This window comes from Danio aesculapii, chromosome 11 (genome assembly GCF_903798145.1).
Source record: "Danio aesculapii chromosome 11, fDanAes4.1, whole genome shotgun sequence".
NCBI classification, from domain to species: Eukaryota; Metazoa; Chordata; class Actinopteri; order Cypriniformes; family Danionidae; genus Danio; species Danio aesculapii.
Window position 1 is genome coordinate 5,090,694 of NC_079445.1, and position 15,950 is coordinate 5,106,643.

General features: G+C 35.4%; 1 protein-coding gene across 1 annotated transcript in view; it reads right to left on the reverse strand.

Moving 5' to 3' along the window:
* Nucleotides 1–15,950, reverse strand: part of LOC130236919 (bis(5'-adenosyl)-triphosphatase-like) — a 414,240-nt gene that overhangs the window by 243,953 nt on the left and 154,337 nt on the right. The window contains exon 2 of the mRNA XM_056467659.1: nucleotides 12,438–12,569. Within this exon, the coding sequence (XP_056323634.1) occupies nucleotides 12,438–12,543 (106 nt within the window). The 5' untranslated portion in view covers nucleotides 12,544–12,569. The remainder of the gene's footprint in view (nucleotides 1–12,437; nucleotides 12,570–15,950) is intronic.

Consider the following 15,950-nt stretch of genomic DNA (forward strand, 5'->3'; position numbering starts at 1 on the left):
ATTAGGCCAAGTAAATTAATAAATGGATCAATGAATGAGGGAAATAATTAATTAGATCTTAAGAAAAAATGCTTTATTTAATCAATCAAAGATCAGAAAAATTAATGAATGAATGCATGAATGAATGTCATTGTAATAGTTGCAATAATATAATAAAATGCTTATATTAATAATATTATAGTATATAAAAATTATATTAATTACTATAATAGTTATATTTAACTATCATGCAATCAATTAATCAATCTAAAGCTAACAAATAAATATTGAATCAAACTGTCATGATCACCAGCCATCCAGCCTGTGCAGATCGCTGCAGAACTACACATCTGCCACTATATGAAATACAACTCCCACAACTCTTTGCACTCACACACCAGTTCCTGATTCCCCCTGATAACACACACAGCTTAAAGCTCATGAAGGACTGATTACCAGGACTATAAAGACACCGTATTCTCACACACTCTTTGCTGAGTCTTGTAAGCTGAGCATAACAAAGCGTTTTCCTTGTAGTGTTTTGATCATTACTTTGTTTTACTGTTTAAATTTTTTTTCCGCCTCTTCTGACCATGTGCCTGTGCTCTGACCATGCTTTTGGATTATCTGCATGCTCCTGTATGTCCGTTTTGACATTTTGACTGCCTGGTGATTCTCTTCAGTTGTATTTTGGTCCTTAACACCATTGTACCCCAACTTGTTACACAAAAATGAATGCAAAAATTGTATCATTAGTAAACATACAAATAGATGTAAATAGTAAAAATAAAATTTAATTCTATAAATTAATAATCATAAAACCTAAACAATTGCAGTTTATTAAAAAGTGATTTACTACGTAATCAATTAATTAATGTCAAAGTTCTGAAAAAACGTATGAATGAAATTTTCTAATTACGTTTAAATATCATGCATTCAAAAGCTAACAAATAAAAGAAATAAATCAATCAACTAATCACGTATTGTTTCAGCACCGGAAAAAAGATTTAAAAACTGCATTTTTTGTTACAACAATAAACAAACAACTAAATAAGCAAACAAACAAAATAAATAAATAAACAGGCAATTATATAAATTATCTTGAGACCTAGAAAATTACAATTTATTAAAAACTGATGTACTATGTAATCAATCAATCATTCAAAGATTAATTAATGAAAGCTAATAATGAATTATATTTTATAATTACATTTATTACACAATTAAAAAAATATATAATAATAATAATAATAATAATAATAATAAATAATAATAATAATAATACCAACTAATCATGTTTTACAGTACCTGAAAAAAAGATTTAAAACACTGTCATTTTGTTACAACTATAAACAAACAAATAAAAGTTTCTTAGAAAGAGAATAATGGACATGTAAAATGTATATTTTATTTTTTTTAAACAGCAAGGCAAATGTAAATAAACATGTCTGCATAGCCAACACAATCGCATGGCAATTTGTAACTTTCTGTTTTAGTCGCTAATCTGTCGTCCAGCGTCCTCACACAAGTAATGCTAATAATGATGATAATAATAATAATAATAAACAATAATGATAACATTATGATGACCAGCGATCTAGTGGCTGCGAATCACTGGAGATCTACACACATACCACATTAACGAACTGCAGATCCCACCATGCACCTCGCACACACCGATTCCTGTTTTCTATTCTGATTACATCAGAATATCGTTATGGACTGATTACAAGGATTATTTACACAATACGCACAGACACTTCTGAACTGAGTCTTGTTTTTCTGTATGGTGAGCATAACGACGCGTTTCCCTTGCCTTGCTTTGTTTGACATGTGCTTTGTTCCTTTTACTACGATGTTTGCCGCCTGAACTAACCGTTCGCCTGTTTATGACCACGCTCTGGATTTCTCTGCATGTACCCATTTGTTTTCATTCCGAACATCGACTGCAAGACTATTCTCTTTAATAAACCTGCATTTAGATCCTCAACTTCGTCGTCCAGCATCCAAATCTGACAGCAGTGAAGGTGTTTGTTCGTTGATATTCCATATAAAACATCTCACACAACCATACCAGCCTCTACTTATTACAAAACAACTGGAAAAAGTGCAGAGCAGCAGAAGATGTGTGTGAGTGAGCAGAAGCGCTTTCATGTGGTTGTGTGTGTTGAGATGTGGACTAAGTTAAATCAGAGCAGTTAAAGCCGCAGGGATTTTTGCAGTGTTGCTCCAGGGACCCGCTTCTCCTCTCAAAGAGCCTTGTGTTTCAGGTGTGAGACTGATGTTGAAAAGCTGTGGGGGAGCTTTAAGATCTTTGCCAAATGCCGTCTACTTCTTCATACTCTCTCAACTCACACATGTACAAAGTGAGCAGCTTTGATAGAAGACAAAACCTGCTAAGCCTGTGGTGAGGTGTAGAGAGAGACACACTGAGAAACACTGCCTCGACATCATTCACCATCACTCCACCATTCATCTGCATCGCATACAAACAGCCAAATGGCGAAAGGAATAAAAATTAATAAAACAAACAAACAATATTCATACAGAGGGCTGCTCGATTATTGAAAAAAATCATAATCATGATCATTTTAGTCGTGATTATTTAAAATGATTATCCGTGGGCCATTTGACCAAAAACATTGAGACCTATAGGTATATATATTTTGGTGTAATTGTGTAAATTGGCATGGAAAATCTTTATCTGACAAAAAAAAAGTCATATTTGATACGTTTTATGATCTACTAAAATCATTTAAATCAAGTAGATTGTTCAGGCTGATGTTTCCACAGCCTACGGCCAGGATTGCTCATGCATTTAGGCTCAATAGATGGAGCATAGGCACAGCATTAATGACATGTTGATTTCTGTCAATCACTGACTTAGTATGATACAATCTAGTGGCTAAATTAAAAGTTCTTTATGTTTGAGCAAGCATGGCCTAATATTACTTAAAAGAAAATTAGCTTACAGTTATATCCTCTAAGAACGAGAACTGGCGAGGTTGTGTCTGTGAGTAGATGTAACTGGCCAGCATACTGACTCTGGTAAACAATGAACCATTAACTGAAAAGACGTGACGTTTTAAATAGTCAAATATCTAAATATATTCCTCGTTTATGAACACGACCAGTTCCTTATTAGGAACACATTTGAAATTTAAGGATTACTTGAAATTGGACTCAGATTAAATTCGGACCTGGAAATAATTTAAAATAAATTGTGCTAGAAAAGGCTCGTATGCATTTAACCTTCACCCATGTTGTTAGTTCCATCACTGAACTAATAGATAGACCCTGCCACTGCCAATTTGATTCAAATTAAAACGTGCATCTTGATCAAGTTAATGGAAGGAACAGAAAAAACAGTTTAGGAAAGCTGAGAAATACTGTAAAATTTCACAATTCTTCATACTGAAGGAAGAGGGGACTAACTAACAAAAAGTTCTCACAATTATGTAAAAGATGACTTGACACTGCCAAGGGCTACATGCACCAAGACTGTTGCATGTTCAGAGTACATTCAGGAGAGTGACGGTGTGGAGAACCCCTAAAGCAGCGCACAACTAGACTGTTGCATGCCCAGAGTGAAGCATGAGGTGGATCAGTGATGGTTTAGGCTGCAATATCAAGAAATTCCCTAATCTAAAAATCACCTGATGTCATGTGCTCCAGCACCAAGACCAATATTACAGTAGTTAGAGACATATTCAGCTATGTTATTTTGTTTTAACAGCTGCACATAGACAGTTTGTATAGTATATAGGGAATCCATTATTCAGTCTAAATCGAGGCTTGATTGGACAGCATTCATTGACAAACCAATATGAGTAGAATATGATGTACTGTCATCATGTCAAATATACAAAGAAATAAAGTTATTAGAAATGAGTTGAGGGAAAAATGTAAAGGGGACTAACAATTCAGGAGGGCTAATAATTCTGACTTTAACTGCATTCTATAAAGATTTTTTTCCCTGTAAATAAGGTTGCTATTACAGCATTTATTGACAAACCAATACAAAATAATTTGAAATGTTGTTTTGGTCGTTCTAAAATGCCAAAATTCACCATTAAAAGTGGTTCAATATTGTTACCTTCAGAGCTTTGAGAGTCTGCATTCCCAAAGAGCATCTCAAGCCTCCAAAAAGCCACTATGCATTCATTGCTTTTCCTCTTCATCTTCTAAAACACAATACTTTTTATTATTTAAGAAGACAGATAGGGTGAGGAGCTCTGTCACCCGTAAGGAGCTCGGAGTTAGAGCCGCTGCTCCTCTACGTCGAGAGAAGATAGGTAAAGTGGCTCGGTCATCAGTTTCCGATGCCTCCAAGACACCCACCTAGGGAGGTGTTCCAGGCATGTTCCACTGGGAGGAGGCCTCGGGGAAGACCCAGCAAATGCTGGGGGGATTATGGGCTCTATTTTAACAGTCTAGACGCAAAGTCTAAAGTGCATGTCGCAAAAGCATTAAGGGCATATCCGAATCCACATTTGCTATTTTAAGAATGGAAAAAAATACGGTTTGCGCCTCAGCGAATGGTCTAACAGGGTTGTGCTTATTCTCTTAATGAGTTATAGGTGTGTTTTGATAATAAACCAATCAGAGTCTCATCTCCCATTCCATTGCGTACCTGGTGGACTTCGTAAGTTGAAAAACCAAACGCTTCACTAGTGCGAAAACAGTTAAACAAACCATCTGCAGTGTGAGGATAAAGAACAAGCCTCCTCCAATCAGCCTCTTTACTCTCTCTTTCTCTCTTTCCTTGGATAAGGAAATAGTGTTGTACGCATTCCACTGAAGACATCCATGAGTCTATATATTTAATTTCATTTGTTAAGTGCAAAGATCTGTTTTAAAATTAATTTCCAGCAAACGAATAAATGAACAATAATAACAACATAGTTATTATTAATAAAATGTTATTCAAACACACATCCTATTCCCAATATGATCCAAAACCTGTCAGGTGGACAAATCTAAGCTAGTTTTAAATAAAACAAATATAAATATGCATATAATAAATAATAATAATTATAATAATAATAAAATAATTAACAACAACATTAAACAAAAGCTGCTTTCAGCTTGTCTATTGGACAGTCTGTTTTAGTTCCTCAAAATAGCAAACCGCCAACAATGTGCCATAACACACCTCTTGTCAGAACACCCATGAGTCCACAAAGTGGCACAATGGATTTGCCATTTAAACAACGTGGCACCAAATGGGAAAACTAGGGTTGCACCAAACACGTCTTGCATCTTATTGCACCAGGTGCATGACAGGGCCCGATGTCTCTCAGCTGGCCTGGGAATACCTCGAGATCCCCTGGAGGTGCTAGAGGAGAGGGCAAGTCTGGGGTACTCTCCTGAGACTGCTGTCCCCGCAACCCGGCACCAGAAAAGTGGATAAAAAATAATAAATGAAAAAAAATGGACCACGGTGTCTTATTCTACTGCAGCTAATTTCATTTATTATCTAGCGCCACACTGTAAAAAGTGTTCATTAATTGTGAATCAAGTTCTAGTTATTATTTTTCCACAATTATTTATGCTTTTGAGTTGCATTGCGGGACCTGGATCATTCTTCCAACAATTTTTAACCTTAAAAAATGTTTGAAAAAGTGACTTTTATTAACATTTTTAATAGTTTAAAGTGACATATTGTCTGGGTTGGTGTTGTATATTATGCTACCAAAACTTTGTAATTAACCGTCAGTACATTTTCTGTTACTTCACAAACGTATTCCTCTATATATTACTTATTATACATGATATTATTTCAAACTACTAAAATGTCAGTAAGTCACTTTGTTAAGTTGAAATATTCAATATTAAAAGAGCAAAGATCAACGTCGAATAATGCAAGTTATGATTTTTGTTATGATTTTCAGTTTCTTTGACTTTATGAAAAAAATTCTTTACTTATGAATGATTTGTACGGTATTATTCCAGTTTTGCGCATAAGTCATACATTTATGGTGGAACTAAAGCCACTAACTTGCAAATAACGCCGCAGATATTATCTATTCTATATCATCTAAACATCGAACTCAGCAGTTTGGATGGAGTCTAAACTTATTTTTACATCTGATCAAAGAATCAAAAATAACTTCTCTTCAACACAACATCAGCGTTGTCCTTTAGCTCTCCTGGGACCACGACTTTCTGGAAGTGCTGTAATGTTTCACGCCACTTAGGCTGCGAGAGTAACAATTAAATAATGCTAATGTATTGCGTATGCCCTCCAAACACCGCAGCCTCTCATCCGATTTTAGGATTGTGCTGCAGTGGCCTATAATGCTGTGAAAAATGGCTTCCCATCATGAGTTAATCTAAACATAGCGGCTTACGTAAGACAGAACAGCACTCGAAGATCTTTTTGCTGCAAAGCCAAGGACTTATTGCCATTCGAAAGGAGAATAAGGACATTATTCAAACAAATCAGCAATGGAAATCATGCAAATATATGCAAGGTTTGCATTCGTACGTTGGGCGCTAAGATTAATTGATATAAAAAGTATCCACTTTCATTTTGAGGAAAAGTGTAAAAAAATGGCATTATTAAGGAGCATCTGATGATTCATAGCTTTTGCTTTGTGTTTGCATGCAATCGAAAAAAAAAAAAGTACAACTTGCGTCAGCAACAATTAATAAAAAAAATTTAACAGAACAAACAAAGAAGAACAGAACATATTAACTGATTTACAGAGTTGGGTGCAATGCGTGCAGTGCGTACTGTTTTCTAATAACATTTTTGGAGAATAGAGTAATGTAACGAATTACATTTTAAATTTGTGTACAGTTACAGTTACTAAAGTCTATGTAATTGCGTTACTTGCGTTACAAATATACTGTAGGATTTTAGAAAACAATATTTGCTTTTTTTTTAAATCATGTTTTCAGCTGCAATGTCAGTTAATCAGCATTTGCTTTTAAATTGCTGGAAATTACTGTGAAATAGCTGTTGACTAAAGCAGTGTTTCCCAACACTGTTCCTGGAGGCACACCAACAGTACATATTTTGGATTTCTCCGTTATCTGACCCATTAACTTCAGGTTTTGGAGTCTCTTCTGATGTTATGATAAGATGATTCAGGTGTGTTTGATTAGGGAGAGGTTGAAAATGTGGACTGTTGGTGTGCCTTCAGGAACAGGGTTGGGAAACACTGGACTAGAGAGCTTGCTTTTTAAAGTAGAATTACAGACATTACCTTCACATCAATGAACATTAAAAACAAGTCTGCAGTATATGTCCAGTGACTAAAGAACTTTCGACTACTTTTAACTCGACCAGCAACTTAAAAAGCATTCTATTACAATACTCGTCGCAAAGGAGGACATCGGCGCCACAAAAGCAGAGCGGCCCAACTCAGCCTAAACAGGCTAAATTAGATATTTGTGGAGGATCAGGATTGAAGGTAACTTCAGAAAATCTAAAGAGAAGTGTAGCTGCTTATGGGGCCGTTCACATATCGCATCTTTTGCACACGCAAATTCGTTATTTCTAATGAGGGCACGTCTTTCGCAAGCATATGGTGCACTCATATTAATTATATATTAGATATATATTATGCTCTACTAAAATCATTGTAAATCTAGTAGATTGTTCAGGATTATGTCTCCACAGCCTATGGCCAGGATTGCTCATGCATTTAGGCTCAATAGATGGAGTATAGGCACTGCATTAGAGACATGTTGATTTCTGACAATCACTGACTTAATGTGATATAATCTACACTGTAAAAAATGGCTGTGATTTCAACTGTAAAAACACTACAGTAAAAATCCGTAACCTGGTTAACAGTATGTTTCCTTAATACAAATGGCAAATAACCGTAAATTCACTTTCCCATAATTCCCTGCATGGCACGTCACTTTTTATGATTTTTTTATTGACATTACTATGGATCTTTTTAGTTGTTTCTCCATCAGTTATGTACGTTAGAGATTTATCTTACATCTAATGTTGATAAACAATGTTTCTTTCATGACTTTTATTTGTTACCATACTGGTGTTTAGTAGCTGTGTGAATGACACTGAAGCAACTTCTATACACTGATACAAATTTCTACTTGTGGGAAAAGTTGTTTGTGATGAGTAATGGTTCATTATGTAACTTACTCATCTCCACCTTCATATGGCTGTGTTAAAGTGTCTGTGTAACAAAAGAAAAAAATTAAATTACTTTTACATTTGTACTATATATATTTTTTAAAGATTTATTTTTTGACTTTATTTGACAGGACAGTATTTAGACAGGAAGCGAAGTTGGAGAGAGAGAGGGGGGGGTAGAGTAGGGAAATGTCCTCAAGCCGGGATTCAAACTCGGGAGATTAAGTAAATGTTGAGATGGTTTGCCCAGCACTTAAAATGATCTCTTTAAATCATTTGAATTTGTCAATCCGCTGTGTTAAAGCTATAATAATGTTTTTAGTGAATATTAAATTACTGAAAGAGCTGCAGTTTAGTTTGCCATTTTTATATGTTTTAAACGTAACTTCAACGTAAAGTAACTCACATGGAACCTATATGAGGACAGAGTGCATCTGGTGCAGATTTCATTTTCCAACAGAACTTGGCACCTGCACAAAGTGCCAAAGCTACCACTACCTGGATTATCCATGTTCTTGTAGGAATGAAAAGTTATCATATGCATTTGATTTATATGTCTTTTTCAACAAAGGCTCACACAAATTCCAAAGGCAGATACTAATTCGATCAGGGCCTGGTTTGTGGACTTTGGGGGTTTTATGATGTGGTCATGCGTTGATTGGTCAGTTTGAATGTCTCAATATTTGGGCTTTGGTCACATGGTCAAGAAAGAGACAAAATTTTGCTCTGCCTCTTTTCCTGGCCTGCTTCTCTCCTGCTCTGATCCTCTCCTGCTCTGGAGGCCATCTTCTCCGCCTCTTTGAGGCCTACTTATTCCCTCCCTCTGTTTCTCCTTCTACCTCTGGTAACTATTTTAATCTAAGCTGGGTTCAATTTATATCATATGTTTTATCATTTCATGTTTTATCATTTTATACAGTTATTTTGTACTTAATTCAGTTGTAACCATAGATAATTATTGTCATTAAATCATTTCATTTTCAAGTATTTGTGAATTACTTTTGATTTAACATCAACAGTTAACTGCTCCATATTGTAATTCAAAACCAATCACATAATATCAACACTCTCCCACAAGTTTAGCTATTATTACTGCCCTTATTTCCGTTTTTGGAGATTGCAGAAGAATGGTTTGACTTGAATGTAGTTTTTTTTACCATCAATACTGATAACTTTAGTCATTCGCCAGAACTACAGTTTGAACCGCTGTGGTTAAAACCCATTCTTACATTCCTAATTGGCCAGCAAACTCACCTGACCTTAACCCAATAAAAAATGTATAGGGTATTGTGAAGAGGAAGATGCGATATGCCAGACCCAACAATGCAGAAGGCGGCCACTATCAGAGCAATCTGGGCTCTCATAACACTTGAGCAGTAAATAACACAGACTGATCGACTCCATGCCATGCCGCATTAATTCAGGCAAAAGGAGCCCCAACAAAGTATTGAATGCTGTGCATGCTCATACTGTTCATCTATATATATATTTTCCAGAATTGAAGCATACTTGGAGTATAGAAATATATGGTTGTCAAGTTCCCGAAGACTTTGCTGAGAAAAAACCTGACCCCACTTAATGAGCTGAAGTGCCTTTACATAAAAGTCTATACTTATATGGATACTAAAGTAATCAAAGTGACTAAACATTAAACACTTTTATAAAAAGTTATCTTATGCAAGAATCAAACCCACACTATGTGCTCTTAATATACATAAAACATTTACTTGCACAAGAAGAGGTTGAAAGATTAGTGTACAGCTGTGATTCACTTTAATGGCAATTGTCAACAAGTTTCAAACATTTAATGTTCAATCTGGGTATAAGCATTTAGCAGTATGCAACATACAGCACATGTATTTACAGTCCAATTTAATTGAAAATATGTGCATCAGGTTGAATTAGCTAAAATACGTTTACTAAAATATGTAAAATATGATGCTCCGCGAACATTTTGTTGCACATTTCAGATGTCAAATACTCTAGAGGGCGCTGTAAATTTTTTTCTAAATCTGTCTGAAATTTTTTAATTCCTGAAAAACCTTGACTTCACATTGCTTTTATAGTATATATTTTGATGAACTGTGCTTCACAAGACTCAAACCTGAGCACTCTGCATCACAAGTAAATCACCGTACAAGGTGAGCTACCGAGCAAACTGACTATTCTGGCAATATTGGCCATACAGAGAAAGATAGGCGAGGCAAACATATTCCATTACAAAACAGACACCATGAAGTTGTTTTTTGGCCTCCACTTGGTCTTGTGTAAAGAACTGTATGCAAATAATATGTTAATTATCAATAATATGTCCCTCTAACTATCATTTGCATGAAATTGAACAAGTACTGTATGTTAGCATCAAACTGCAATACACTACTAAACATACACTATCCGACAAAAAGTCTTGTCATTAATTCCAGTTGTAAGAGCAACAAATAATAACTTGACATGTTGTTGATCATTAGGAAAAGTGGCAGAAGGTAGATTTTTCTGATGAATCATCTGGTGGACTGCATCCCAATGATCACAAATACTGCAGAAGACCTATTGGAACTCCCAAGATTCTCACAGAAATCAGACAAGTTTGGTGAAGGCCTGCAAGAGATCTGCAGAGTGGACGAAAACATCAACAGCCTGGTATCAGGACATTTGTGCTGCCCATTACATTACAAACCACAGGAGAGAGCAAATTCTTTAGCATGATAGCGCTCCTAATTCTTCAGACTCCACACCAAAGATCCTGAAAGCAAAGAAGGTCAAGGTGCTCCAGAATTGGCCAGCCCAGTCACCAGAAATGAACATTATTAAGCATGTCTGGGGTAAGATGAAAGAGGAGGCATTGAAGATGAATCCAAAGAATCTTGATGAACTCTTGATGAATTCTTTTCTTTGCCATTCCAGATAAAACAGTTATTTGAGTAATTGCAGAGATGTATGGATGCAGTCCTCCAAGCTCATGGGAGTCATACACAATATCAATTCTTTTTCTACTGCACCAAGACTTTCTATATTCTATACTGTAAATTATTTCTGTTGAGTGACATCACTTTTGTCTAAGCAAAGTCAGACCTTACTGTCCTAATTAAATCATTCAAAAATCAAGGCATGATCATATTTTATGTTGGTAAAATAAGCGTAATCTAGAGGCCTTTGTCTTTTATATAAGCCTCTTCTGATCCCAAATGATCAACTAGAAGTCAAGTTATTAGTAGTTGATCCTAAAACTTGGATAGGCAACAAGACTTGTCAGGTCGTGTGTTTAAGTACATTTTTTGTGGTTTCACAAAAATATAGGCTGAAGCATGTATTTCTAATGACCCTGTGTTGCACATTAACTATGATAGCAGTTTAACTGATAACATCCTTTGCGATTTAAATATGTTGTTTATGCTGTCACTTAATGAACCTTAGCCTATTAGAAGACATAGACACCGATTAGCACGGTAACTGTTTAGCATACTAAGCTGATACAACATTGGACACCAATAAACACCGCAAAAAAGTCAATTTAGTAATGGTAGCAATAAAGTAGTTCTGGGCAGGTCAGTCCAAACATCACCTGAGATGATTTTGGAATGGTGAATGGGAAATGACAAATGGATATTGTTGTATAGAAAGCCCGTTTAAAATTCTTGTACCTTCAGAACCTAAGCAATTATTGTGTTTCTACTAAATCCACACTGTTCTGTTGTGTCATTCAAAGCTTATTTCAATTTATAACAATTTGCATCACACGGACAGGCGGTTTACTCTGATCCTGGCAAAACACAATGATTTCTTTAGAGGATATAAACAAAAAATGTTGGTGAATCATACAAGTTTTGTTTGAAATGATCGTCATAAATTTTGCAACACCATACCTTATGAAATATATTACACTATGTGTACCATCTTTTTTTTTTTTGGAATAAATGGAAAGTTCTGGATGGTATCATCATATAATTCTCACCATGGTATCATCGTCATATCATTCAATTACAGATTCAAAATACATCAACTAATTAAAATGAAAAAATTCACAGACTCCTGATGTATTATCAGTACTTGGAAGCAATTTGTCTTCAGCTAATTTCAGAAACATCAGAACCAAGAGCCTTCTACCCAGAAATGCCCTGATCTTCTGGGATGTATGGTAAACATCTGCTGATATGGCCTAATGCTAAGGTCAGGCCAAACTTAAAGCGCAAACTGTTGCCGAGCAACAGCAGGAATCAGCAGAACTGCTCTTCAGAGAACACGCAACGGTAAACAGAGTGGGGAAAAAAAAGAAAATCCTACCTGCTCTTCATTCACCTCAGAGTAAAAATCCCAGTCACTATGGTAAACCTGAAAAGGATACGACCAGGCACGACCGGCTTTCGGTTGACTATGGCGAAGGACAACTCCGTCTTCAAAAACACAGCCGAGGACTTTATGATGTGCTGCCCGAAGCGAAACGTAGCCATGGTGGATCATCAATTTCTGTAAGACACTGAGACAGAGTTTAACGGTCAATAACATTTAAGAAAGTGTTCACAACAAAGAAAAGGACAAATCTTTTATGAGCCGGGGTTTTCAAATATAAACTTTGTAGAGATGTTTATTTCTAAAGATTCTAAATAAATAAATAAATAAATCACAGAACATTCAAAGAAATGTTTAGTTTAACGGCCCTGAAAAACGTCATATAGAAATAAAGTGTTTTCCTTATGCAATGATCATGTTATATTTCTCAAGGTGCATTTTTTGTCAAGCAAATATCAAATTTTGAAATATCATTAGGGTTTTCGGATGGCACTTTATAACCATTTTATCATTTTTGTGAAGTCCTTGACATGGTCATGACTGTCTTGTGTGTTTTAGTTGAATCATGTAACTTTATTAACTTGATTAAAGTCGTGTTGAAATTACTATTTTCAAATACATTAAGCATTTGTGATAAGCTAAAAACAGAAAAGTACATTGTATTCACCTTATTCTCTGCGTATGAGCGGGCACAGCCATTTGAATCTTTTTGGTTCGAAATCTCCGGTCTCATTCACTTCCATTCATTTTTAGAGGTTAAAAACAGCTTGTTATGCTGCCTGATGTATTTTTATGTACAATCATACAATCACTTGTTTGTAGAGCGAGTAGTTTGATCGTTTTCTGCCGTTTATTATTTCTAGTCAATTCTCCCATAGGCAACTGAATCAGAAGTCCTAATAAATGTAAAAAAATAAAATAAATCGCAAAAATTAGCGCACTTTCGCGTTGTAGAATAAGGTCAATAGACCTTTTTCTTCATTGCTGCACGGAGGGTGCCATATAGCAACCAGCATCTTCCGGTAAGATGCTTAAAACTTCCGCTTACAGCGTTTGTCAACAGCAATTATCAATCCAAAAGTGGCTGTCAATACCGTTTTGAATGGCTAATGGAGTGTTTTAATGATGCACAACTTGATTTTAAAAGAGGTGTGTTAAAGCTGATATACTTCTGTCAGATGTTTACTAATACAGTGTCCGCCATCAGATAAGATGCTGAAATATGGCATCAGTGTCCTTGATCTCAGCTGTTATACTGTACTCCGCGGCTCTTCAAGTAGCCACACACATCACATGCAATACATCACTGCATTATAGAGCAAACTCTAATAATGGCATGAAACTTAACAGGTATGCAAGCAATTTCCAAAAGTGACCAATAAAAAGTTACTGGTTACTATGCTGGGCTGATTTGTATGTCGGTTCTAACCGGGAGCCACTCGTTTTATTTAGTTTGCTTTTATTGTGTAGTATTTACCATGGTGTGTGTTTTTCTGTCATTTCAAAATGTCACTTTATTTTCCACTTTGTGCCACTCAATGTGTTACGTGTACGTGTGTGTGTGTGTGTAAAACATATAGGTGAATTAATTGTTTGGTTTGTTTATACATTTAAAAAAAAGAGAAAATGTTGGCTTTAGCAATGACAATGCTCTATTTAAAACGCATACAGTAAGTCGTCATCTGACGATGAGGGTAAAATGACTCGCAGCTGTTTTTTCCATCGCATTAAATCACATATTTAAATAATAGTCCAGCGGGTGGCGCTGATTAACAGCAGAATTAGTTCAGGGATATTAAAAGTAAATTAGATTAAAACTAACGTTTCAAAGCTGTCCGAATGTGACTCTTTATATGCATCAAGCTGTCGACCCGATGTTCGAAGCATTCTCCTTAAGCCCTGGTCAACATCACACGATTTTTATTCTCTGTTACGAAAAAAGTCATATGTCAGATTATGCGATTTTTTTTCTTGACAAAATCTTGACTTGTCGTGGATAACAAATTTGCCAGACTACACGTTCCATCACGATCAGTCATCCTATGACGTCTACGAACTGATTTTACAGTTAATTACAAATTTGAATGAGCAAGACAGGTTTTTACAATGTATTAGAACAAACTCTGTTAGAAGGATGAGAGCAGTGGTGCCTGCAGCCATACGACTGTATGCATTGCACATACCTACCATGAGAGGGCACAAATTAATGGCACTTTTTATTTAATTTTTAATCCCTATTTAAATTGATTATTAAACAGTATACAGTAATAAAGCTGCACGTTTGTGTGTTTTAAAGTGTGTACATACTTGAACGGTAGGAGAAGGGTAAAGAAATCTATCGGCTTTAGTTTTGCTAGCGGTTTTTTCCCCACACTAAAAATTACAATTGAGATAGCTATTTTTTTAAAACAAGGTTTAAAATGAGTAAACACTCTTTAAAACAGAGAGGTAAACTTAAGTGACACATTTGCCAAATGACCTAAACTAATGAGAAATTTTACTTTAGGTTTTAGTTGAAAATATTTAAGTCATAGTTTAAGTCGTAGATTTTTTGCCATATTTTAAGAAAAAATAAATGCTTAAATTTATTGAAAAACATAAATTTATCAAAGAAAGTCTGATAAGCATGAAAAAATATAGCAAAAAAATCTAATGCAGAACAGCTTTTGCCCAAATTTGGGGCTTGTAGCATTTTTTAAATGCCTGGATTATTAAAATGTAATATAGTTTTTTAATTAAAAAAATAAAATAAAAATAATAATAACAACAACAATAATAATAAGTCTGACTGGTATGAGGAGACATAGCAAAAATCTTGAATACAGAAGGCACATTTTGACCAAATTTGGGCCTTGTAGCATGACCGACCGAGGAGATACGTTTGATTTCGAGGTAATAGTATAAGAGTATGTGGGCTCTCAACCAAACATAATGAATTCTCTATTAAGCATACTTGCCAACATTTATTCACCAGGTTTGAGGCAGCTGCCTGCCGCGATCGGACATAACACCAATGTCAGTGATCCGGGGGTGTTATAGACAGAGTCTGAAATACAGGAGACTCCCGGGAAAAACAGGTGTAGGCAGGTATGCTATTAAATTAAGTTTCAATCATCCAAGACAAAGTTCTGCATTAAATATAGATTATTATTCTCTCATTTCAGTCCACATGAAAGCCATCTCACATAGCAGACTTGAAGCAAACAAAGTGATGCTGAACTATTTTAAAACGGTATCAATGGAAGATGTCAATGATAAAACAAATATCTGAAACAGCAAGAGTTCAAACAAAAAACAATCCATAAAAAACGAGGATCTTGTCACACTGGGAGGGCTTTTCAATGCCCAACATTACAAACAAGTATCGACCCGAGATCAACATCCTCTCCCTAAATTTAGTCATCCTCCACAGGGAATTTCAGTTTGCATTGATCAGCTAAAAATATATTAATGCAGTCACATTAACCATCCCAGGTAGACAGTTCAACTGTATAAATTACTATTCTGTCATCATTTATTCACCCTCATGCCCTTCCAAACACATCTGATTTACTTTCTTCCAAGGATG